Below are 26,427 nucleotides of genomic sequence, written 5' to 3'. Positions count from 1 at the left end.
CAAGCTGCTCACCTGGTTGGCCGGCTGAGTGACAGGCGGTAGATGTTTAGCCTCTCCAACAGAGGGTTCTGTCTCTCCATTGGTCTGCACGATTTCTGTGGGGCCATTAGAGGCTGTTTTCTCCATTATGGGCATTCGCTCGAGGAGAGCTGGCCTGAGAGGGGAGACGAGCAGTGGAGGATGAACCATACTGGACCACTACACAAAAGACCAATCCCACTAAATGGTCCATTTGATTTGTATTAGGTTTTGGTTTTAGCTTCCACTTCACCTCATGTGGTCGTATTTCTTGAAAAGTGCGTTGTACTCCACTGCTCTCTGTTGCAGCTCAACGTCAATGCTGCTGCCGTATATCGAAACCACCTTCTTGATCCGGCTACGAGAAAATGGAATGTTGGGAGGAAATTGCAGGGGTGAATGTTGTTCCAAATTAGTTCATGACCGCAAAGCCTCATTATGTAGTGTTAAATCCAGCGACTCACTTGACACCACTGAAGCGAGTCGACAGCTTCATGATGGCAGTAAGTGAATAGCCTCGGGTCACAGGCGTGGACATATTGGATACTAGAAGCCCTTCCAGTACATCCAGAACTTCATCTTCAGTCACCTTGTTTAGAAAAGGAAGGAATGTACGCACATCACCTCAGCATGGAGAGCACTATATAATATTTTACTTTATAAAAACACAAAGTCACAGTTCCCTCCTCCAGCAATTCTTTGCAGAGGATAAAGAATATTGTGAGCATTGTTGTATCCGTCTACAGATTTGTTACCTGAATGGGCTCCTCTTCTTCACATTGTCCAGAAACCAGTAGGTCGCCATACTCTCCTATGCACCAGGATGCGACTTGGACGAGAGGTTGCTACTCAGACAGAAACAAGAGTAGGAGTCAGTATGTCAGACATGAATCATAAAACCAGGACCCATTTCTGACCTGTGAGATGTCATCCAGAAGAGCTTTGTAAAGTCTCTGTACTGTGTATGCGTGCATCTCAACACTGTTTGTGATGAGCTGAATAAGGTTGGGCACGGAGTCATCGCGCACGTAACTACCTGCCTGAAAAGATGAGCAGACATGCTGATTAGAATACATACAAGAAGGTTATTCGGGTAGAAATAGCGCCATGTACTCATTTTGAGGAACAAAGAAGCAGTTTTACGCCTTGGGTGTAAAGTATGATGATACGTACTGTAGTCAGAACTCTCATTATAGTGTCTATGTGCCATCTTTTTGAAGGGGCATACCTGTAACACAAAGGACACATTCCATTATTTCAAGCAATGTTGAGTTTTCTACACCCAATACAACAAGGTGATGTGATGTATGCTGTCAGATAATATAAAGCATCAACAGTCTTTCAGACGATGGATCACTCTTGTTATCATCACACAGCATTTCATTCTTTTGAGAGAAAAAGAAAGTCCTTGGGTGCATTATTTGTCATTGTAATGCAAACTAGAGCAAAACAGCAAGTAATGTGGACAATGTGTGTCAATGTCATACTTTTCTGCTGCTAGAAAGACTCCCGATGCACAGTCGGCTTTAAATTCTGGGTCGCACGAGTCCAGGAAGTAGAGCAGCTCTTTCATCATGCCTCTTATGTTGTTGCCGTTCACCAGGGCAAAGCTCAGTTCCATTGCGCGTCTACAGCAACAACAAGGAGATCAAGGACAGAGACAAAGCAGTTATGTAAAAAAGGTGAGTGTCCGCCATGTTAAAATACTGAAAAAATAATAAAATCACCTCCTTACCTCTTGATGGATACATCAAGGTCTTTTAAACAATCCACAATGGTACTCCGATGCCTTTGCACCGCATTGTGGTCCGTCTGTACCGTCTTTAGTAGAGATGTCAATGCCACATATCTGCAATGGTGAATTTAAAAATAAGACACATGTGCTATGTTTTTAAATGTGAGGTTCGCTCTTCAGTTTTGTCTTAATGTGTCAGGTGGATATAATAATATCTAAATTAAGTTGCATTTTCACAGTACCACTTTTTGTTTGCCAAATTCACAAATGTGACAATCATCAGAAAATACATGTATATGAATTACCTTATGTTTTTGTCATTATTAAGCAGGAATCGACCTAATATATTAATTGCCAAAACCTGTAACACAAAAAAAGTTGCAAGTCAAAATAGTTAAAAAAAAACCCCGAAAATGCTGTTTTTTTTATTTAGATTGCATCAATTCAATTAGCTCACTCTCAGTCCACTTTCAGACTTGATGTCCATGATGGTCAACACAGTCTCGTACAGGATTGCATTGCCCACATTTTTACTTGTCTCAGTATTTGTTGCAACCTGCAGCCAAGAATAATACAGTACATACATAGTTATTAAAATCAACCAGATCCTGAGTCCTAGTCCTTTTCAGGTATTCAATTTTTCTGAAAACAGGTGGCGCTCTAACATCTCACTTTAAGGCCATTTTCAAGGGCACTACAACAATTCGGACACAACGCTAGATGATGAATGCTGTCAGACAATATAAAGTATCAACAGTCTTTCAGACGATGGATCACTTTATCATCATCATACAACATTATTTTCAGTGGGATCTGTCCCCCTCGTGTAATTCTGTGACAATTATGTTATTATTTCTCATTATAGGAGAATGAATGAAAACAGCTGTAAGGTGCAAGTACGAATGCGTGTCTTCCGCTAGAAAGACTCCTGACGCACAGAAGAAAAGGGATGTGTTGTTTGATAAGGAAATGTCACAGCTGAGTTTAAAATAACAAAAACAAATCAACAAAAAATGTCAAATATAAGGAGGTAACCAATTCTAACCTGTGCAAGAATGTCATTCATTGCTTCACTGGAGTCATCGTCGCTCCTGCCTAAAATTCGCAGTAGTCTCAATATCCGCACCTAGGAAAAGGAAAACAAGTCTGTCAATGTACATGACAAGCAATTCACTTCGTTGCTGCACACTGAACGTGGCCAAACTTGACAGAAACTACGGCGAGATGGCCAATCCGCTTCTGATACACATTTGAAACCACAACAAAATTGAAGGGCACCCCTTTTTCTAATTTCATATGGACATGTGGATTAAAAAGAAAAGAAAAAGCAAAGCTGAGAAGATTTACCTGCAGAAAAGGATCGCTTATGCCCGACACATCATGCTCAGGCGAGTATCCAGACATTATTAGGTTCTTCAGGATTCTCACCAATTGTGGAACCAGCTACAAAAAAAAGACCAAGACCAAAAGAGAAAAGAGGCGGTGTCAGAATATTTTTGTTTAAATATTCCAATAATCTGCATCAATACTTAGAGGGAAAATACAATTTTAAATGTGGCCATTATTATCATTAACAACTATCAAGAACAAAATGGAGGGGTTAGCAGTTAAAAAGAAAAACAACAATCAAAATGAAAATCTCTTAATAGCAAATCAAATCTTTTGTAGGGAAATATTTGGTTAGACATTTTAGCTAACAGGATCACTACTGTATGAGAATAAATGTTATTTTAGTATTAGAATATGTTAGAAACCATAAGAAAATTCATCTTCAAGTGCTCTATTTTTTTGGACTACGTTTTGCGTAACGGTTTCTGGTCTAAGCAAAGTTGAGCGGATACACACATTTTACAGAAATTGTGGGGATGGCGACAAACAACCCAAAAGAAAAACTAATATTCTGCAATAACTTAACATGATCATTGTTAACTTATTTTACTCCATAACTACACACCTAAAGTTATCTTTGTATATAGCGATATATGGAAACCACCTTGGTGACAAACATTGTGAATACCATCACTTCCTGGTGACAACACCTGTGGTAATCATGTGAGAATAGACCCACTCAACAGTGACCAAATGAGTTGCATATTTGGCAAATCAGATAAAAAGAATCGGATGAAGAGTGTAGCTGACAAATGAATCACCACCTTTAGCCACTATTGTTAACACTGACATTGCAATGATCACCGTACAAGATAAATCCAAATTAAAACAAGTTTTGAGGGGGGAGGGGGGGAGCACCATGAATTACAGGACAGATTGGTTACACATCTCAGGTGACTGTGAAAAGTGAATACTAATTACAGCATGCACCAGCTATGAGATCAGAATGCACTCTTACCTTCTCATTCTAACACAATGCAGGAATTGTAACAAGGACAAATGACAGAAAAAATATGAGGTAGATGTTAGGGAGTGGAAAATCACTTTCAGAGAGCTCAAAATAAGTAGATCGTGAACATGAGGGGTGGCGCCTTCAGGCATCGTTTTTGCTGCATCAAGAGCCGACAGCAGCAAGTGGAATAGAGTACAAGCAAAAAAAGACAGCAAAAAAATGATAAAACTCTTGACGCACAATTCAGTTAAAATCCCAAGGTGTTATCGTTGTCTTACAGTGTGGGACTAAAGGGCCCAAAATCCACTTGGCCAGTTTTATTTGGTGTAGTGGAGAAGTGGGCGTCGGCACATTAATATCTCTCTTTGCTTTAATGGCTTGCCTGGTGAATCATTGCCTCTGTCATTTTTGTGCTGGGAGCCGTTAATCCAGTGTGCAGACATCAAGATTTCTTCTACCGTCACACACATATTTTTTATCCTGCACGTGACCTAAAAATAGCTGGATGTGCATGTTTTGGTAGCACTGAGCTTTGCCATTAACTTTCTCTCATGAGTGGCCACTTAATCTTAAACAGAGATGAAAATGGGAGCACCAGGGAGGCATCGAGTCTGACATTTTAAGTATGACATGAGCTTACGCGCCTGAATCCATAATAAAAGTGCAGAGTACAAATGTAGGCACTAAATACTGCTATTAGGAAGGCTAGTCACACAACCAACTTAATGTTTGTGAAAAGTAGGACAGGGGCACACAAGCAGCTTTCTTTTAGGGATGCGGCTATTAAGCATTTTTAATATAGAGAATTGTGTTGACTATCACATTTATTAATTTGCTGGGGAAAAAATTGCGTATTTAGCATTTTTTAACAAAGTGCATGTGATGCACAGGTATTATTTTGTACAATTGGGATTGCCATTCTCACGTTCTACTGTAATATCTGTGATTTTGATTGTATATGGCTTTAAAGGCAGGACCCGACCTGTGACATTGACTTTAGCGAATGACAGTGCAGATAATTCCATTAGAAGTGTCCATAACCAAATGCAATCTGAATTGAAGTCTCTTTTAGCAATGGTAGATTTTAATAAAATACCTAATACAGATACGCTGCCTTGTGTTTGCAATCGTAATCGTGCTGTTGTGGAACACATTTAAATGTGAAATTATTCCCAACTGCGAAAATGCTGTCTCTTACGGAGTCTTTTCTCCTGGCCTGCTGCCGTTGCATCAACTTATTTCTACACGGGTTGGTGTGTGAGACTGCAGTAACATTAAGTGTGGAAAAATGATCCTTGTAAAGCTTCAAAACAGGTATTTTCTTTCAAGCTTTTTCGTAATCAAATTTGCAGCCCAACTATCAAACGCTGGGGTGCCATTACCCCATCTTTGCCCTATTGCAATTATAATAACAATAATAATAATAAAAAAAAAACATCATACAGGCAGGATCACAGATCAAGTAAATATCATGACCTAAGCAGACTGCGTTTGTACCTTTCTGAAGTGAGACAGCATGTCAGGACTTCTCTCACACATCTCAGTAAGGAGGACAACAGATGTATGGAGAACACCTGGGGGATAAACAAACCAGAGGTCATTATGCTGACAAGGGAGAGGAGCAGAAGAGTTGTGTGGGAGTGCATTGGTGTTTTATGCAGCTGTAAATGAAGGTAATACAACTTCTGATTGGACATGAGTTTGAAGGTTTATCATGGCCAACAGCCACAACACTGCACAGCTATTATGAAAACATGACGCGACGCTAACAAATGATCAAATCATGGCAGCGGTGTGCAATATTCTACGCAGGAGCTGGAGAATTACACGCTAACTGTTTCAAATTCGACTGATCATTTACAAACAGGAATGCAAATTAAGCAGTGTCATGGTGAGTGAGTGAGCAAGAGAATAGAAGAACATTCTAACAATCATATTGCTGCTGTCCAATGAAGTGAATCTCCACTTAGTTATTCTGATTAGATTCTATGTCTGGTTAGCAGTATGTTGCTAAACCAATAACAAATAGTGTTACCAGGCCATGTTTAAAACGAGTGTATCCACTCACTACCAGAACTAGACTTCCCACTTTAGACCACACTTCCCCCATTCACTTTGCATTAGAGATGAGCGTAAACGTGCTGAAGAAAAAGACAATAATTGTTCAAATGAACTGAGTTTGAACTGAATTTAACCTCATTATAAATGTAACAAATGATTGATGAAGAAACAGTTTAACTGATCTGAGACCAATTAATCAATGCAGGTCAAAATTGTATGGCCAAAAAGTGGATTACTATGGCCATGAATTACACTTATTTCAATGTAAATGCAAAGCAGTTTTATATGATAACCATTTGTTCTAGTCATTAGTACATAGATGTGGAAATAGTAACATTTTGTCCAATGGATTTATAAAATACGCTAGTGTAAAACAATTATCTTTTAAATGCTCCTGAAAAATAAAACTTTCAAACAGCACAGCGCCGAAAATATTTAGAGGCGTAAACTACTTACACAAAGTCTGCAAGAATGATCAGTCAAATGTCTTGACTATCAGTATTTTTTTTATTAATTCTACTCCGCCCTGTGAAGGACACGCATCAAACAGGGCAGAGCTCAGCGCAGTGAGTGGCAGGGAAAAGGATGAGTGGTGCAGTGGTGAAGGGCACGCACTAAACGCATCCTGACAAACAGTTTGCACTCACCGTGGTTCTTCTCGCTCAGCAGGTTTTTTGTGGCTGGAAGGAACATTTCCATAAGTTCGGGAACCTTTCTGATGACGTGAACTGCACACAGCGCCGCCTGTCAGCAAAACAAACATTTAGACATAAGACACGGGGGGGGGGGGGAACAGAGTTGAACCAAAAACAATATTCGACTTTGAGGGCGTTAAATAACTCTTCAGCATATCCAGTCCAAATAGTCAACATGCTGTGCTCCAAGTTGTATTTTTCTTTTGTTGAAATCATTATTTTCTGGTGCATACAGTCACTGGGTCAGCTAACCTCAATGCAGTCCAAAACTCCAGTTCATCAATAAATTACTTGTGAAAGTGCAAGGTGTTGTACAAGCTGTTCTCTTAAATTGGTAATTCCATTCTAGTGATTTGTAAAGCTGCCAAGCTGCATTTTACAGCACATTTGATGGTTCAACTATGTCATTTATGTCAACACACTGCGAGAATGAAGCACATAAACCTCTGCATAACACATGACAATATAGGATAGAGGAAAGGAGACGTAATTGCATATTCACTGCTCGAGACTGCATTTATTTGGAAGAGCTGTACCTGCGTGCATCAACCTGCAGCTCACCTTTTTCCTCAAATAGGAGTTGGACGTTTTGAGTAGCTTCTCAACCTCTCCCGCCAGGTCACGGCACATTTCGGAGGAGCCCATGCAGCCCAAAGTGCACAAGGCCAGCCCCTGGACGTACTGTGTGCTGTGATTCAAGTCACTGGGAACAACAGAGAACAATTGCATTGAGCGCCATTAAACACAACGAGCAGGCACAAAGACCGGTCCGAAAGATTAACGACACTACAGGCACGTTCTATGAAGAGCAACAACAGATTTCCCAGCAGAATATCTAATGGACACGTTGAGGCTCGGGCTGCAGCTTACTTCTTAATGCAATTTGTCATTAATAGATGCACGTCCTGCCTCTCGTCCAACAGCAGCATAGCTCCTAAATAACCTATTCGCTTGTCAGTAAACTTCTGGGATGCAATCAGCTTCAGGCACTCAAGCTGGGAGAAAACAACAACACAAGGATAGGATATTACTGAGTGTCTATCAGCATCATACTCGCCAGACAATGTGCTAACTTACCTGCCCAAAGTGTGCCGGGTAGCCCAACATGTGCATATAAAGGAGCTTTGCCACATTTCTGCAACGATATGTATTGTCCTCCTCTCGAAAAGATGAGCGGATAGCAGCACACTCTTTCTGGATCATTTCGCGCTCCTCTGCCTGGGTCCGCGCTGTCCGGATAGTCCGGATCAGCTCCCGCAATCTGATCGGAGCTGGCATTCTCTGGAACAGAGATGGCAAAAAAAAAAAAAAATGGCAAACTAATACCGCAGCTACAGAACATCCAACTACACCTGCCGATGGTATGAGAATTAACTGACTCATGAGCTGCCAATTGATGCAAATTTTTGGGGGGGCAGTATCATTTCACAGAGGAAAATATGAAGCAAAATCCCAAACCTTTGGTCCATTTATGACAGCAAACAGGCTTCATACCCTCATAAAAGGTTTATATTTATATGTAGTACATGTCAAATACAAAGCCAAATAAAAAAAATCTGTGTGGAATAACTTGACCTACAAAATCAAACACTTTGTTGAAAAATGGCACGTCACAGTTTGCTAGCAAATGAACTATGACCCAAGAAACTATAAATACAGATAATGACCATCAATTAGTACACTTTGTCTTACTACCATGATGGCTTTCAACTGGTAGATTGCCAAACACAATTAAGCATTCCCACAATTACACAAGGTAACAAATTGGAGTTAGCTAATAGAAGAGGCTATGTTAATATAACCGTTACAAGTTGGAACGTAATGTAATGTCCACAGAAGTGGGCAAGTATAGACTGCTATTTTTTTTTTTTTAAACAAATGTTACAAAGCTTTTGATGCTTAAGTGTTAAAGCCACAGCTGTGAAAAAATGATAAGGACATCACTGGAAGCTAGCCAAATAGCACAAGTAACAACATGCATGTTTAGCTACAAAAAGAACATGTCATAAGTTGTCAGTTTATAAACAACCTAAGAATAGGCTGCGATAAAATGTCAAAGCCAAGACAGGGAGGAACAACTTTTGCACCAAAGCAAACTGTGCAGAGTGATCCAACACCATTCATAAAACCTGGTCTTTACAAAAGGGGTCTTCGAGTTTCCTGCTGCGTTGGTTAGAAACACTAAATCCAGCCCCTACCGAGACCTGTTTAATTAAAAATTCCTCCTGAATGTAGAACAAGGCGGCATTCTTATACCTTGCATTCTTTTGATATCCAATACACCTAGACCTACTCCTTAATGTCACGGTTGTTAAAGAGGAAGTCAAACCCCAAATTTTCTTTACAATATGTTCTATGCAGCTCCACTCGTCTGACCACGCCTTTCTAATTAAGATTGCATTTACAAAATAGGAGTTAAGCAGCAAAATCCACCTGTTTGTATCCATCTCAGAACATTTGCCACTTGCCGTTGACTGAAAATGACGTCATATTTCCTCAGGGCTCAGGTAACGACCAATCACGGCTCACCTGTTTTCTGAAGCAATCTAACCGATCCCATTTGAAAGCAGTAGTCAAATAAACTATTCTAGCAACATCCAATAATAAATCATGCAAAATCTATGGAACAGGCAACCTAATAGGGCAAAGCGCCAGCCGCGTAGATATGTTGCTCACATGGGGATAGTATGTATGTACTGCGAAATGTTCCTAACAAGCTTTTCCCCTCGTGAGATTTGCTGCGCTAGATTTTCTTTCAGGGAGCTGACACCAAGAAACAACAAGCTTGCCAAAGCTTCCGTTTACCACTGGGAGAAGTCAACCTGCCACGTACTGTAATACAAGCATCAACAACAGATTAAACAGGCTTTAGAAATCACATTCTTGAAAGTTGCGGTGAATTATTCATTATTCGGAGAACACACACACAGGGAAAAAAAAAGGACTACTCTACCTTAGTTCAAATCTCAGATAGCAGACACTCTAAAGTCTCAATGACCCTGAGATTGTCGATACTATATTTTTCTCGTGAAAATGCACCGATACTACACAACAATACCACTTCACCATCTTGACATACATCGTCAGGGTAGAAACCATGTCAGCCATGCAGAGATACTTAAAGGTAAACACTGCTGACAATACATAACTGAGTGCAAATTACGCTCTACAAAATGGATGATTAACTCCGCTCGGCCGGTGGACTGAGGAGGGCGCCATCGGGCAAGCGCTGAATTCGGCGACCCCCGTCGCTCGCACGCACTACACCCGAACCAGCCATGCTCCTTACACAAAGAGGTGACAAAGGTAGAAGTAAGCGATGTTGTGGTGAAGTATCGCCACAGTTGTCATGCCAGAGTTTTATTTTAGTACTATGGGCATTCTGGAGAAGAAGCCCTGCATTTCTTCTTACTCACTTTATTTTGCAATTCTGAGTTATCGTACGTGTATGTCCAATTGTTCACTAGGGATGAAACGCAGAGATGGTACTTACTTACTTGATTTGTTATAATACGCATCCATTTCCCCAAAATTAAATTTAAAAAATGCCCATGCTTCATTTGTCAAACGCTGGGCATAAGACAAGCAAATAGAAGCAGAGCAAAGGGACCTGAGGCAACTCAAAAGATTCAAAAGGGACGCGGAATTAACATTTCTGCTCATTTCGTACTCCTATCATCGCTTTTTTTAAATTTCGACTGCACATTGCAAAAAATATAACTTGAAACAAATGACATTTAGTGTTATAGTAGAACTCCATGATTCATGTTCCGACTCCCAACACGTCAGCCGTTGCTCATGTCAGCTTGTTTACAGCGCTAATGCTAAGTATTGCTAGCACTGCTATGACATTTATTTATTTTTACTTTTGTATTTAAATACATTTCAGTGTCTAGATACTTTTTTAAAGAACTTTTACTCAATTACAGGAATTTAATTGATACAAAGTTCTACTTTAACCTCAGTATTTTTTTCCAAAAATACAGTATTTGTATAGCTTAGAGTGAACCATTTTTGGCAAAATTTCAGCTAACAAGAGTAGCATTACCAAGAGAGGGGTTTCCTTTCAAGTTGGTTTAAAACCGGCAAAAAACATTGACAAATTAAAAGAAGACATGATTGCGATTGAACGAATACACCTGAACCTGCCCACAGGATATGATGCACTTTTCACCCTCGAGTACACTACACACAATAAATGATGTAGCTGGACGCAACTGAAATGGGCAATTGCAAACAAATTAGTCAGCGCCTCACGTCCACACACCTGGCGAAAAAACATTCAGAGGCACTACATTTCATTTTTGAAACCACAAACAACATGATGCAATTGTCAAGGACGAAGCAGATTACAGTGACCAATGTGGCTATATTATAACAATACAAAGAGAGGAAATTGGCGAGAAATAGCGGAGAGTGCAGATATAGGTTAAAAATCAAATAGCAGCCAAACTAGTTGCCAACAGTGGGCCACTCAAGAAAGCTAGATGCAGAACCTCCCAGATTGTGCTCAGGTTCGGTGGTGTTGCTCGGACATGCTGTTTTGTTTGTTTGTTTTTTTTAAATCAATTTTAATCTTATTAACCCATGAAACATTTATTTAAAGGTTTTATTTATTCAAAACTAATTCCTGTGCAAAATGTTTAGACAGCAATAATGTATGGTGATTCTCAATTAGTTTTAACATAAACTTAACCTTCATAGTTTGTACTTAAATGCCACAATTAAGTAGTTGGTAGCTACTGTAAACATGTCTTGTAAACCACCCATTCCAGCATTAGGCAAAATTACAACTCACAAAAACATTTAGATGTAACAGAACATAAGAACAGCAGCTTTTAATCATCTAGAAGACAAAACTCGATTTAGCAAATTTTCAACGATTTGATATTTAAAATGACGATGTATCGAATTAATTAGATTTATTGCCCAGCCCTACTTCATACTGGTAGGAAGGCTTCCTCTGGTGCTACATTACCATTTTTTGAATTCTTTATTTAGGGGAAGTGTTAATTGTTCCGTGTATCATGTTACAGTGAGTTACAAAAATAATAAATACATTTGTAAGAATAACATATTTTACTTACACTTGGGCCTACCATGTTATTCTATTTTAATGTCGGCTATTATGGTGATACTTAAAGAGCTAAGTATTTTATAGGTAATAAACTGTCCAAAAAGTTCGAGATTCCATCGTAAGGCTTAGAATAATTAACCGGCTATCCAAAACTGCAACGATGCTTTCGGTGACACAAATGACACCTACACATTTCGGCTAGCAGCGAGCTAACAGGAGTAGCATCGAAAGTTACCACCGGTGGAATAAGTTGCCCTGCCCTTGACTGGCATGAAACGATTAGACGAAGGTTGGATCCTAAAACATTTCCCGAATTAAACGAATATACGAACGTGGTTGGGAATTACACCTGAACCTGTCCACAAGATGTGATGCGGTTTTAGGCCTTTTTTTAAGGCGTTGTTAGCTTGCTACCTGGTCACTCGTTTACATCCCCGTTTTCTTTCAATGAATACCATTGGTATGTACACTTAAACGGAGTGTTGATCACGTTAGCCGGGTAAAAGTGAATTTGATATAAGGTGCTGTCACGGCGATTATGCTTCGGAGTCGCGTAGTATGAATGGTTGTGTGCACCTAACTTAGCTTCTGACAGGCACAACCCCGGTGCACTGAGGAACACTTCCTATGCAGCGCCACACTTAGTTGTCAACGTAAATACCAACAAAACGACCAACTATTTCTATCTTATTGTATCATTTCCGCACGTCTGTTGACAGGAGTTTACTCGCGATGCACTTACCAGCCGTGGTGACGCCAGAAAGTAAGTGGAATCGTCTCTATTAGCAATGGAGGGAGGAACACACTCGACATGCAAAATGGTGGCTACTCCAGCCTCAGCACATCTACCGCAGGCGGAGGGTTACACTGACATGTCCCAAAAGGTTTTAGAGCAAGAAGGTTTGCTTAAGTTTAGCAGCGTACAGTAGCGTTAGCTTTCATCCGAGGACTTGTTTAAATCGTGGCATTGTTCTGTTCCGAGACGCACGCCTCATACGCCGATGGTCGCTGGATAACATGGGTAAAGAAGCACTGATTATTACAGTACTGTATGTCCGCATTGGTTAGAATGTGCGCGGTGTTGTCTGTCGCCTGTTCTGATGCATCATTATAAAGAGCTAGCCTGTTGTTAGCAAGCTCGCTAACGTCAATTTGTTGCTGTTATAATGCTAACTGAGAAGAAGAAGAACGGCCCTGAGCCTTTCGCTATGCGGTGGATACGCGTGTCGCTTCTCATTCGGACAAGGATAGCACATTTCCATGATATCATTTTTCTTGACGTGGATTACTTTCTGTTTAAGCCCCCCCTCCTTCCTCCCCGGCGGAAGAATATCTGTTTTCTAGTCCATGTGGTGTTGCGGTCCTTTTACTCGTGGCATTCACTGATGACGACTTCGGTGTAATGTCATGGCACTGGGTGTGTGGTGGCGTAGAGCGTCATCTAGTGGTGAATTATGTAGCTGTTCCATCCCATCGTGGTGTTCGTCAGAGAAACAATCAGTACAAATGAATGTAAAAAAAAATTTATTAAAAAATCCAGCAACTCTGCATGGGTAAAAATCTCCGTTATGTATTTATATAAGGCAAAGGTGTTTGAATATATATTCAATGTCCTTGATATCTGACTTTCATGCATTGCAAAGATTTTAAATATATCATCAATTGCCTGTGTTTGCTTGATTTATGTAGCGCTTTCACAACAGCCGTAGATGTAGCAAAGTGCTGTACACAAAACACTAATAATAATAATAATAATAATAATAATAATCTATGTTAACCAAACAAAATCTTCTCCAATGAAAATACACCATAGAGCTCAGCACATTGCCACTTTGCATACTAGAGTTAAAGAGCAAAATTGAGGTCTCATTGACCAGTTTAAGGACATTGGGATTGTAGAAGTCACGATAATAGCATGCATAAACAAGCAACTGCAGTTTTCTAACTGACGATTGTTTGACAAGTAACACACAGAAATATTAGTTGAATTCTCCAAGTCCTATTTTGTTGTCTCTCTCATCAAGCTAAAATAGTTAAGTCAGCCCCTGCTATTAAGGCAATTCAGCAAACTAGTAGAATGACTAGGATGTACTAGTAGAACATCCAGTGTTTTCATCAGAGAAATGCAGCGAAGCTAAGTGATAATAAAATGACAAAGTAGCTAACAACATAAAAAGTACTTCAGGTGGGTGGAGCCTCTTTAAAAGAAGAACAGCATTTTAACATTTCATAATTGTGTTGTTGTGGTACCAAATTATGAAATCTTTGGATAGTTATCCTTCACACTACCGCTCCCAAATTAATATACTGGACTAATGCACTGAACTGTGTTATTATTAACATAACTAGTTCCAACGTGGTGCCCACGGGCACCTAGGAGCCCCCAAGGACCACATGTTTCCTAGGAATGTTGGAGAAGTGATAATTTCAAAATGTAAACAATGACAATTTATTAAATTTGTAGAAATAGTGTTGCGTATTGATATTTTAAGAGACCATTAACAAGAGTAGTGTCTTCACTAATTAATATCATTGATTAATAATAACATAATAACACCATTATTGAAGGACATTTAAGCAAATTATTTCAGAAGTGTGTATCAATCTGGTGGTAGCCCTTTGCATTAATGAACTAATGTAAAACAGTTGCTGATGTGGTCCATCATTCTCCTATTGAATTTAGCTTTCCCTTGTTATCAAATATCAAACCACAAGTTTGGTTTTGTGGAGAATAGTGATGTAGTCACACACACTTCTCTTTAATTTGCACCCCTCTCTCTCTCTCTCTCTCTCTCTCTCTCTCTCTCTCTCTCAATATGAGATTCAATTTTATTATTAATTTTACACGTTCATGTTTTCCAATAATAAAATATGTTTTTATTCCATCAGAATGCCCCAGCTAATGCATATTTAATGTGAACGCGTTTCTTAAAAGGGATACTCTGCTTATTGTGCTTGCTAGTTGTTAGCACGACTAGCTTAAGCGCACTTCCGTGTTGGCTGTCCGTACGTATCCCGCAATGCACCGCGGCGGGCTTTACGTGACAGATCAGCTGAGCTCGAGAGCCAGCCGCCGCAGTGAGCACGCGCCCGTCAGCGGCGTGCACGCCCCCGTCAGCGGCTGCTCCGGGGCGGCTCGTCGAGCCCAGTCGGTCTTTCAAAAACAGAGCCCCGGTCCTTTGGATGTACCGTTTTATGTTTTTTATCACCACCGCAAAAATGTAACGCTCTTATGTGGATTCCTTTTTCTTTATTTATTTCTTTATTTGCCGCTTTGGATCGACGATTTTATAAACACAAACCATTTTCTACCTGGACCGGTGTGGTGGAGGGAGGGGGGATTCCACATCTTTTTTTTCCTTCCTGGCAGTGGACCATAATATGTCCAGGCGAAAACAGACCAACCCCTTCAAAGTTGACTGTAGGTATTTCAGCTATTGTGTGCAAGTTTGATTACTACGTTTAGTTCTGCTTGGGTTAGTCTGGCTGTTTGTGCGACTGTCAACGGAATTAGGTAAAGTATACCTGGACTAGTTTGTCTTCTAAAATACTAATCTAGCTATCTAATACAGTTAAAATAGCCATTTGATTTGCGTACTGAGGTATAAGCTCGATGCAGCGCTGCCTGATGTCTGCAGAAGCTTGCTGGTCACCCATAGAAATCCATAGAACCACGTGACATTGTTTGTTACTACACGTATTTACGGTGTTTATTTTCTTAATGTCACACTTGGTTAATTACTTTTTTTAATTTATTTTTATTGCCCTGTGATTGACTAGTGGTTAGTCCAGGCAGGGTGTAGCCCATCTTTCCCCATCAGATGGGATAAGATAAAGTTCCCCAACCCCCACCCCTCCAGGCTGGGCGGTATAAAAAATGGATTGATGCATGTGTTTGACTAGAGGCTGCCGGAATGTAGTATTGAGAGAGGTACTCCTATTATCCGGTTATCTAAAAACGGCGGGGGGGGGGGGGGGGGGGGGGTTATTTGGGAAACATAAGTGAATGTAGTGGCGTCTTGACTTACAAGTTTAATATTTTTTCCGAGACCATCACTCAGATCATCTTTCACCATAGACATGAACGTGTGCGCACTGGCCACCAGCGGACATTGAAATACATAATACACAAAGAAGATGTCTCTTAGCTCAATAAACTGCATTTATATTATTCAGTCTTCACAGAGGATAAAGAATATATGGCTGGGATTATTGTTATTTGCTGCGCCCTTTATGCTTGTTTCATAAAACCATCTATAGCGTTTTATATTGTGTGTTACTGTTAGCATTAAGGTAGCAGACTTTGTTGAGTTATGGTTTGGTTAAATACACGATGCCTCTTTTTTCTTTTTTTTTAAGGATTGTACACTATCTGCTGCTTGTTGTGAAGTCAAGTTACTCCGGCTTACCTACGCATTCCAAAAATGTACATTACATTCACTGAAGACTCTGTCCGAATTGTCCATATTTGTGAATATGAATGGTTGATCGCAATTGGCATGAGACCACTCCAGGGTGTACCCTGCCTTTTGCCGACTCAGGCTCCAGCTCATCCATGAAACAATTATTATATTTAGTAGGGGTGGGAATCTTTGAATGTCTCACGATTCGATTCCGATTTTTGTGTGCACAATTCGATTCAGAATCGATTTTCGATTCAGAATCGCTTTTCGATTCGGAATGATTTGATTGACAATGAGTTTTGCTTCAATCTATAGATGTGCAAGGAATTTTAATGATCTACTCTAGTCTGACTCGCTAATGCTAATTAGCGCGCTACTCGCAGACACTTTCATCACACAAAAGAACACTGCAAAAAAAACAACTTTTATTGGAATAACTTGATTGTGACTTTTTCCTTCTACTCTCTAATGTGGCTACAACTTAACAGTGTATTAGACCGCGTGGAACCACACTGCCCCTAAGTGGCCAAATCGGGTACAACATGAACAGCGCTCCAAATAAAGGCACACACAGACAAAGGCAAGACAGTATAAAATAATTTAAATAAAATCGATTTTGGGACATTTAAAATCGATTTTGAATCGTACTAAATGAGAATCGCGATTCTTAAGGGAATCTTTTTTTGGGCACACCCCTAATAATTAAATAATAATCTTACATTTTAATGTTACAACATTTAAAACATTTTGGGTTAAAAAAATATTTTACACTGTTACACATAATGAATTATTTATACATGTATGACAGCAAGCATTAGGTCTTATTGAACCATTTAAAAAAAAAATTTTTTTTTAAATGGGCTGCTTCCCTTAGTGTCCATGCATTATCAGAAAAATAGCTTTTAATGTTTTGATGGTACGATGTAAATTTGTCATATTTGTAAACATGACTGCACATGATGAATACTGCACTGGTAGAAACACAGTCAAATGAATTGAATCGAAATTGCAATATATGCCATAAAAATCGCAATTTAACCTTCCTGAAATTGCTCAGCACTACCCGTGCCGTGACCTAATCAGGAGATGTGCTACAGCAAATGGATTAATGTATTACACTGACACAAGATGATTTCAGAGTAGATTGCTTTATTGAACCTCCGCATCAGTGCTCCCATTTTTAGACTGTGTTTATTTGTAAGGTGTTTTTCTTTCGATCAACGTGGCATCATGGGCTTTAAAGCTTCATCACAGTCATCCAGAGCCATCCGAGGGCCTGCACATCTCTGCTGACGTCCCAGATTCAGGACAGGACGGCTGATAAAATTAGCTATTAGCTGTTACTTTGAAATGTCTATCCGGTCTCTGTGCATTGGTTAACTCCTAATGATTTGAGTGTGATAACAGAATAATATAGTCATGTTTTCACAGAGTGATCCAGTTTTTTTCTCTCTTCACCATGGTACGGTTTGGAATGGTAAACCCTGATCTGGCTTGTGTTTGGACCACGGTGTCTGCAGCCAAAATAGCTGTATGTAATGTATTTTTTAGAGCTGTCGAAATTAATCGATTAATTGACAAATAATCGATTCTCAAATTAATCGTCAACTATTTTAATAATCGAGTAATCGTTCGGAGCCATTTTGTTTTTGTGTTTAAAATGGTCCAAATCCTCTGATTTCAGCAATCAGTTGTTCACTGATTTCTGTAGTCCTTCATGAAAGAAGACTTATTAAGATTATCTTCTCTGTTTATTGTTTAATCAAAATAAGACTTTTGCAAACATCTGTTTTTACTTTGGAAAACAATGACCGAATCGGTAACTTAGTATCTATCCCCCTTTTTTCATAAACACCAATCACTGGTTAATAAACAGTAATCAGGGGGAAAATGCTTTTGCAATACATTTAAATGCAAAATTAAAATGAATCAGATTAGTCGATTAATCGATAGAATAATTGATAGATTAATCGTATCTAAAGTGTGATTGCACTATTAAAAAAAATATATATATTGTTTGAATGTTCCAAAAGATCAAAGTAAAATCTTTGGATCATATTTTTACATATAGACACATTATGTTACAGCAGTTGCATTTGTCACTCTGGAAATAAGATTGGCGGTGAGTTAGGAGGAACGTGTCTGTAAAGAGAGAATGTCCAAAGTTTGGTATTGTTTCACACTTAATAAGGAAGAAACAATGCAATGTGTACCACAACAGCATGTCTAAATTCGCCAACACAAGCTAACTTATCGATGCTAGCTACTTTACTAGCCTCCGGCGCTAGTTTGAGCAAGGATAGACATTATTGTGGTTATTGAAACAATAGGCTTGGTGGAAACTTGTTTTAAGAAAGGCGATATGCCTGCGTGCTGCTCCTCAACATACTTTCTCTACCCAGGTGTTGAATTACATGCCGCACTTTTGACCATGTTAAGCTGTGTAAGCTAATGAGCTCGTTCGCGACGGTCTGCGGTGGGCACGGAAATCCCTCAGGCAGGCCTAACGTCACCACGCCTTTTAGTGCCTCAGGTGATTATTATTTGCGAGATGTGTTGAGCTCTAGCATGCTGACGTCGTCCATTTTCTCATGTCTGGTATCAAGTCAACTTGATGGCTACTGAAAAAAGAACCACAAGGGGGGGTCTATGAATTCAACATCATACCGCCGGCCCATCCCCTTCATTGATTGGCACTCAAGTCGAGTTTTGGTGTTGTATCTTTGCCCCCCCATCCCCCCTCCTTTTCATCGTCTAGTGTCTGTTGTCTGATGAGTTTGTCTCTTTGTCTGGATTCAGTCAGACACTGCGTCACCTCCTGCATTACAGACATACAGACACTCACAGATAACATCGCAGTGGCAAAGACTGATGGAGGAAGGGTGGAGAGACAGATGTACAGACGGAGACAAACAGCGGGGAGGGGGGGGGGGCAGCATCTCCCACACATCAATCACGAGGCTGTGTGAAGCTTGCTTGTCGTGCTGGTTCATAGTTCAGCCCTCAGACACACTCCAGCAGTGCAAACAAACGGGGTTCTATGGGAAAAGGGCCCAAACTGGGTTCACACGTCAGTTTTATTTAGTCAGTAGCCAATAGTAGCATGGAAAACCTCCTCGAAGCGTAGGGCTGGAAAGTTCATCGTGATTTCGATTTGGGCTTTTCGCGATCATCAACATAATCGAAGAAAATGTATTAATGTGCCGAACGGCGGCATTTGTAAATATATAATGTCCCATGTTATATATGGTATGTACGTATAGCTTGCAGCAAGCGTGTCATTTGTATGTTACTGCCATCCTTGAGCGTGCTTTAAGCTGTTAAATGACAGGCCAGTTGGAATGTAAAAAAAAAAAAAAAGTACAATTAAACAAACCCCTTTTTTTTATATCACATTGTATATTTAAATACAGCACAGGTACTTTGGTTTGGAAACATTGCCAGTGCTAATGCTAGCATTGAATTGAAAATCCTATTGACAGACTAATGGGAAATTAGCATTGAGTTGAGTTATTTAGCATTGAGTGATATTCCTTCAAATAACGAACATTCACACACAAACGCTGTAGGAACACATACAGACATATAACATAACAATAGTTAAAATAATATATTCATCCTAATCTGTGAAAAATTTGTTATGAATAAAGTTCCGCTGTATCTTTCTTCTTTTACTCTTTTTTTTTTTTTATGAATGTAAATGTGTATCTCCTTGTATGTATGGCACCACACTGCCCCTAAGAGGCCAAGGCAGGAAAAGCAGCTATTTCTTTTTTTATTTGTTGTTTTTATTACTATTATTTTTAAGGGTGTCAGGCGATTAAAATTTATAATCGCTGTTTATCACATAACTTCTATAGTTAACTCACGATTAACCGCAAATTTTATATCTGTTCTAAATGTACAATAAAAATATAATTTTAAGTTTTCATATTCTTTTTAACATTAAAGTGAATTTTTTTTAAACTAATAGAAGTATGGCTGCATCTTTTAGTCATTGATACAGTAATTAATAATTCATAAAATTGAGGAAAAATTAAAACGATGTACTGTAAAAAAAACGAGCGTGATATTGATTTGTGTTGAGGTCATTTTTCTGCCACTAGATGGCATAATTTCATTTGTAAGACATTGGTGACAGCTCATTGCATTTTTCTTTGCATATAAATCGAATCTTGAACATGAAGTAATTTTTGAAATTCTGCACAGTTTTGACCCCAGTGTCCACAATTATATGCATTATTATTAAATTTATTACTGCTAAATTTTGACGTGTGACTGGAATTCTCCCAGTACAGGCTTTCCAAGTAAGGGACGGTCATTAATCGTGCGTTAATAAAATTAGTGGAGTTAAAGGAACTTTAAATTAACTCATAATTAATGCACACATTTTGACCCCCTCTAATATTTTACTTGTCGTTGATACAAATTTATTTTCTGGTTATTTTCTTAAGTTGCATTTAAAGTTGAGTTTTGATAGTTGCTAAGTTTTGAAAGTTTTGTTTATTAATTGAGATTTCAGCATCACTCAAAGTTATCATTTTTCATCCAGCCGAATCAAGACATTCGGCCTGGATGTGTGCAGAAGGTCAGGTTTTGTAATTGTAATTGTAAAAACTGTAATTGCACCCGTTAAATTAAACTCAAGTAAGAGGAGATAAGAGGAAAATTGGTTTCTAGGCCATTGTTAACTTTCAAGGTGTGAATGCCACAGCGGCGCTTCCCAGGAAGGAAAGTTAAGCGCAGGTTTGCGGGGTCAAGTGTGTGAACAGAAGTGAAGAAGGAGTCACATATGAGCAAAGCTGGGCCCTCCCGCTCAAAGATGGCCGTGCAGCTATGGAAGTGGTGGGAGCCGCACACGGGGGCGGCCGGGCTGTTCAGTGTGTGGGTGGCAGTGAGCGAGAAGAGAAGAAGGCTGGCGAGCGTCAGGAAAAAAAAGAAAAAGAGTGCAACCTACTTCCCCCTGCGGGACTGCAGCATGTATCAGGCTGTATGTGCGTGTGAAACAGTGGTAGGAGGGGGGGGGGGGGGGGGGGGGGGATGCAAATGAAGTGTGCACGTATGTCGGCGGGCTCAGCTGGCATCGCATTCATTATGTCCCGGTCTACATTGTTTTGCTCCTCTTGTGGATCCCAAAGGTATATGTAAAGATTATTAACTAGGTGGTGGTGGCTAGTTTTCGTTTTAACGACCCCAAAGCATTAATAATGACATCAAATGGCAAGGTGTTCTCAGAGGAGAGGCTCGCACGCACTACTGTGTTGCAGGGGCGCTCTGGTGCATGCACGAGTGTTGAAAAATTAATGGCTTCTTATGGTAAATAAGGCGGATTCCTTGTTGCTATGGAGATAAAGAGCCGTGTTTGTCACTGGATATGTTCTTGGTATGTTAATGTGCCATCCCAATCCTAAACGGTGCACTATAGATTATTATTCTTGTCGTGGTAGTTTGTAAAAAAGTCTACACGCCTCTGTTCACTTGCCAGGTTTTTCTGACATACAAAGATGACATCAAGATTTCAAAACCGTTTTCACCTTTTAACGTGCAACTCATCATATCTCCTAAAATGGAACTGGAGCTTTCATCAAGGTGGGTGGATTGATGAACAGTTGAGTTCCGTACAACAGTCAGTGTTACTTTTACCACAAAATCGTCACGTTTCTGCGTGGAAATAAAAGCGCGTCAGGAAAAGCCTGTTGAAACAACGGAACTTTATTTGTGGTTAACCAGGGTCACCTTTAAAGGTCACAGGTATGCTGACTCCCATTTAACTCATTCACTGCAAACAAATTCATTTAAAAAAAGATTATTAAAAATTAGGGGCGACAGGCAATTAACATTTTTAATTGTAATTAATCACGTGACTTCACTAGTTAACTCACAATTAATCACACATTTTATATCTGTTCTAAATGTACAATAAAAAATTCTCGGTGTTCATATTCTTGTTAAGAAAAGTGGAAAAAAATGTTAAACTAACAGAAATAGTTTATATGAATTGTTGACGTTTATAGCCGTCAATGGCAGTGAATGAATAAATAAAAAAGAGAAAACATTATTAAAAATTTGGAGCGTCAGGCAATTAATTTTTTTTAATTATAATTAATTGCATGACTTCACTAGTTAACTCACAATTAATCACAAATTTTACATCTGTTCTAAATGTACAATAATAAAAAAAATCTAGGTTTTCATACTCTTTAACAAAAGTGGAAAAAAATGTTAAACAAATAAAAATACTTTAAATGAATTTTTTACGTCTATAGCCGTCAATGGCAGTGAATGAATTAAAAAAATATATAATAATTTTATATCTATTCTAAATGTACACTAAAAAAATCTAGGTTTTCATACTCTTTTTAACAAAAGTGGAAAAAAATATTAAACTAATAGAAATAGTTCAAATGAATTTTTGGCGTCTATAGCCGTCAATGGTAGTGAATGAGTTAATTAAATGAGTTTGATTTTTTTGGGGGGGTTGGTTAAGTCTGAACAAAGCCACAGTCCCAGTTGTAAAAGGGTGTGAACATTTATGCAAACATTATTTCAGTTGTTTTTACTTGTCCCTGCTCAAAGACATTTTGAAATGATGCCACAAAACTTGGCTCTTTAACAGGGGTGTGTAATCTTTTGGAACATGTGTTTTGTTTTTTTTACACAAAGAAATGTAACTCTACAAAACTTTACTGTACTGTATATTATTAATAATGACCTGTCCTGTAAAAACACATGGCCTAGTGGTGAGCATGTTTGCCTTCGCAGTTGAGATGTACCAGGTTCAAATCTTGGTTGGAGGATTCATGTGTGCAATCGGTATGTGCTCTCAGAAAATGGATAAAACACAATGCCTGAATTTTGGATGGTTATGTTTCGTTTTCCTTTTACAGCTGCCCAATTGAGTGTCTCCGGTCACAGTGTTACATTAGCTGCTATTGCATTTTACTATTTTCATGAGCCTTTCTTGCTGTTAGTAATTACAGCAATGTCCCTCAGGCATTTTTTTTTAGCTGACGTGACTTATTTTTCTCATTTATTTTGCAGCTGATTTATTGTCCGACAGGAAGAACAAATTTTTGCACTATCATAATAAATATGTCAGTGAGTTTAATGGCCGTCATTGCAGCTGAAATCCTCCCCATAATAAACCATCATCACGTGCGCCTTTGTTATGGTTTCCGACAAGAGGGCTGTTCCGACTTTGAAAAGGAAAAAAAAATACCTACTTGAGAATCATATACTTCTCTCCAGGGCCATTCCACACTTCGGGCATCACGGGATTTCAGCACACGATTAACATGGACGGCAGGGACGAGTTCACCGAAGACAGTGAGTGCTGCAGCAACAACTCGCAGGAAGTCCTGGGACACGAGAGCGGCACAGGTACAGGACGGAGGAGGGACGGACACCATTCATTCCTCGCGCTGAGGCGTGTTAGTGAGAGTAAGCCCCTGCCCTGTGCTCTGTTGTCCCGTCTGTATTGATAGGGCTGTGTTTGCCTCCATAGAAGACAGCGAAAGCGACCCGGACTCCTCGTCCAACGCCTCGGCCGACGACCACATGACCGCCAAGAGGGCGCCGTGCCGCCTGCAAGGAGCGGGAGTCAAAGAGGTGAGCGGGATGGATGGAAGAAGGATGCTAGACAGATTTGGCTTATGCATGAAGGAATTAACAATAGGAAGAAACATGTAGAGAGTGAGAATTATATATTATAGAGCACAAGTTTTGTGTCAGATAAAAACAATTTTTTAAGTTTGTTGCACACTCAGTTCAGTCGACTGTTATCTACGGCGCTTCATTATGTTAATAAAAGTTTAACATAATTTTATAAATTGTCTTAAAATGCATTATTGTTAAGTGAATCCTAGAAAGTATGGCTTTTATTTATTTTTATTAAAAGCAAGTAGCTAATTTGTTAAATGGAATCCTGAAAAGACTCATTGTTTTTTTTTTACATTAACATAATTATAAATCAAAAGGGTTGCTATCTTTATTTTTAATAAAAACAAACGTCACTGTTAAACCCCCCTAAATTAAACCATTTTTATGTTAAGCAGGGCGGTAGGAATATGTAACTCAAGTAAGTTGTAATCTAACTTAATTACTTTTATAGCAAGTAATCAGTAAAGCAACTTAGTTACTTTTAAAGCAATAAATCAATACTGTAACTACGTTACTTTTAAAGCAAGTAATAAATAAAGTAACTGTTACTACTTGCTTAGTTACTTTTTGAAGCAAGTAATCAGTAAAGTAACTAAGCTACTTTTTAGTAGCAAGTAATCAGTAAAGTAAATTAGTTACCTTTAAAGCAAGAAATCAATTAAGTAACTAAGTTACTTTTTAAAGCAAGAAATCAATAAACTAAGTTACTTTTTAAAATGAATAAAGTAATTGTTACTACTTGCTTAGTTACTTCTTAAGCAAGTAATCAGTAAAGTAACGAGTAATCAGTAAAGTAACTAAGTTGCTTTTTAAAGCAATCAATCAGTAAAGTTACTTTTTAAAGCAATCGATCAATAAAGTAACTAATTCACTTTTTCAAGGTAACAAGCAACACTGATCCAGAGGTTCACATTGACCTACTGATGGGATGATGCATCACCCTGTATCTCTTCTTCAGGGGGCGACTCTATCAAGGGGCCGCAAATTCTCCACACAAACGGCCTGCATTGACATATGGCATGTTATTGCACAACAGAAAACAATTTCACTTAGCAGCTTTTGTCGTGTGTTATATGCAGCACATTGCTGTCCAACACCAAGCAATGTCGCTCTGCAGGGCAGTTGTGCCGTTAATACTGTTTCGACAACAGATAGCAACATTGGCCAAAATGGCAGCCCCCTGAGATGGACATATTCTGTTTCATTTGTGATCAGTTTGGATTAGTGGCGGTACAGAACATTTTCTGGCAAAAAAATATGATTCGCATTTAATTCCCCTTTAAAGACAAGTGAAAAGGAAAAGCTGCTCTTATTACCGGGCGCTTTCTGTTAGCGAATGTTCTCGATTTCAGCGTCACAGTGAGTCACGTCCAAGACGCTGCACAGCAGCGTGCCATTATGGCTGAGTCATAGCGGCTCACTTGCACATGTAGCATGTCATTAGGCTTGAGGAAGCGGGCGAAATGGGCAGTGGGCCACCTCTATCACCAGAGAATTTGACCCATTTTTTTTTCGGGAAGGGGGGTCTGAATATGTTTCCAGAATGAACATAAAACTCCCACAACCAAGTGTAAGGTATGCAAAATGTAGAAGTTGTGTGTGGAATATGTATTTGAAGGGCGCTTGGTTTTCCGCAGGAGAACGAGGAAGGCTCCGACCACGGCAGCAACTTTGTATGTCCTTTGTGCACGCTGGACTTCAGCAGCCCAGAGAAGCTCATCTCCCATGTCTACCAGGTAGGACCAACACTGACTTGTCTCTCAAAGAGAATGTGGAAAAAGTACCTCTTTTTCAATGCGATCAGATCCTATTTAAGTGAATCCTGCCTGTCGCCAACGACAGCTGATGACTTTGTCTGCGTTAAACAGCACACGAGCCTGATGAGCAACACCAAGAGCTACGTTTGTCCCGTTTGCGGGCGAGCACTGAGCTCACCCGGCTCGCTGGGACGCCATCTTCTCATCCACTCGGAGGACCGCCTGTCCAACTGCGCCGTGTGCGGCGCACACTTCACCGACACCGACAATTTCAACAGGTGCAGGCGGGCGGAAATATTTGGGGGAATTGGAATTCGGTTCAATTGAGTTTTGTTGAATGCTCAGATTAGCTTAGCTAGCAGCGTTAGCTTCTGATAAGTGGCACTTACTTGATTGCTCATGAAGTTGTTGACAGTTGTCTTTGTTATTGTATTTGTTTGTTTAATTGCCTGTAACTCTTCTTGTTTTATTCTTTTCACTTTAATTATTCACAGTATTTTTTTATTTGTTTAAGTGTAAATTTTGATGTACAGGCACTTGTTTTTTATTGTTATTGTTTCTGTTTTTATTAGATTTTAAAAAATCTTTATTTTTGTTTATGTGCTTTCCTTTTGTATTTTTCTTATATTTTTATTAGAATTTAAATGTATATTAATTTGAATATTTATCATTATTATTATT

The 26,427-nt window shown here is 39.3% G+C and overlaps 3 protein-coding genes across 9 annotated transcripts in view; 1 reads left to right on the top strand and 2 right to left on the bottom strand.

Moving 5' to 3' along the window:
- Positions 1-13,212, bottom strand: part of ap1g1 (adaptor related protein complex 1 subunit gamma 1) — a 19,149-nt gene extending 5,937 nt beyond the window's left edge. For 2 of the 3 annotated variants that reach the window (XM_086071998.1, XM_086072000.1), the window contains exons 1-17: positions 7,928-12,660; positions 7,721-7,845; positions 7,412-7,553; positions 6,803-6,899; positions 5,592-5,668; positions 3,101-3,196; positions 2,799-2,879; positions 2,211-2,309; positions 2,059-2,114; positions 1,754-1,867; positions 1,506-1,646; positions 1,192-1,246; positions 936-1,058; positions 774-863; positions 483-607; positions 272-376; positions 13-154 (exon numbers count right to left, since the gene is read on the bottom strand). In XM_086071998.1, coding sequence (XP_085928124.1) covers positions 13-154; positions 272-376; positions 483-607; positions 774-863; positions 936-1,058; positions 1,192-1,246; positions 1,506-1,646; positions 1,754-1,867; positions 2,059-2,114; positions 2,211-2,309; positions 2,799-2,879; positions 3,101-3,196; positions 5,592-5,668; positions 6,803-6,899; positions 7,412-7,553; positions 7,721-7,845; positions 7,928-8,233 — 1,974 coding nt within the window. In that variant the 5' untranslated portion in view covers positions 8,234-12,660. The other variant, XM_086071999.1, reaches the window with a different exon arrangement.
- znf821 (zinc finger protein 821) overlaps positions 12,800-26,427 on the top strand; it is an 18,301-nt gene continuing 4,673 nt past the window's right edge. The window contains exons 1-5 of one of the 5 annotated variants that reach the window (XM_086072005.1): positions 12,800-12,948; positions 23,579-23,710; positions 23,835-23,938; positions 25,627-25,725; positions 25,858-26,024. In XM_086072005.1, the coding sequence (XP_085928131.1) occupies positions 12,945-12,948; positions 23,579-23,710; positions 23,835-23,938; positions 25,627-25,725; positions 25,858-26,024 (506 nt within the window). In that variant the 5' untranslated portion in view covers positions 12,800-12,944. Of the gene's footprint in view, positions 12,949-15,050; positions 15,349-23,578; positions 23,711-23,814; positions 23,939-25,626; positions 25,726-25,857; positions 26,025-26,427 lie in introns of those variants that run through there. The other 4 variants (XM_086072006.1, XM_086072004.1, XM_086072003.1 and 1 more) reach the window with 4 other exon arrangements.
- atxn1l (ataxin 1-like) overlaps positions 23,003-26,427 on the bottom strand; it is a 25,136-nt gene continuing 21,711 nt past the window's right edge. The window contains exons 4-5 of the transcript XR_015094427.1: positions 24,911-24,991; positions 23,003-23,914 (exon numbers count right to left, since the gene is read on the bottom strand). The gene's annotated coding sequence lies outside the window, so the exon portion shown is untranslated. The remainder of the gene's footprint in view (positions 23,915-24,910; positions 24,992-26,427) is intronic.

Source organism: Leptonotus elevatus, chromosome 3, assembly GCF_054856555.1.
Source record: "Leptonotus elevatus isolate MCC_2025b chromosome 3, RoL_Lele_1.0, whole genome shotgun sequence".
Classification (NCBI taxonomy): Eukaryota; Metazoa; Chordata; class Actinopteri; order Syngnathiformes; family Syngnathidae; genus Leptonotus; species Leptonotus elevatus.
Note: the sequence above shows the minus strand (reverse complement) of the source record. Positions and strands in the feature narration are given on the sequence as shown.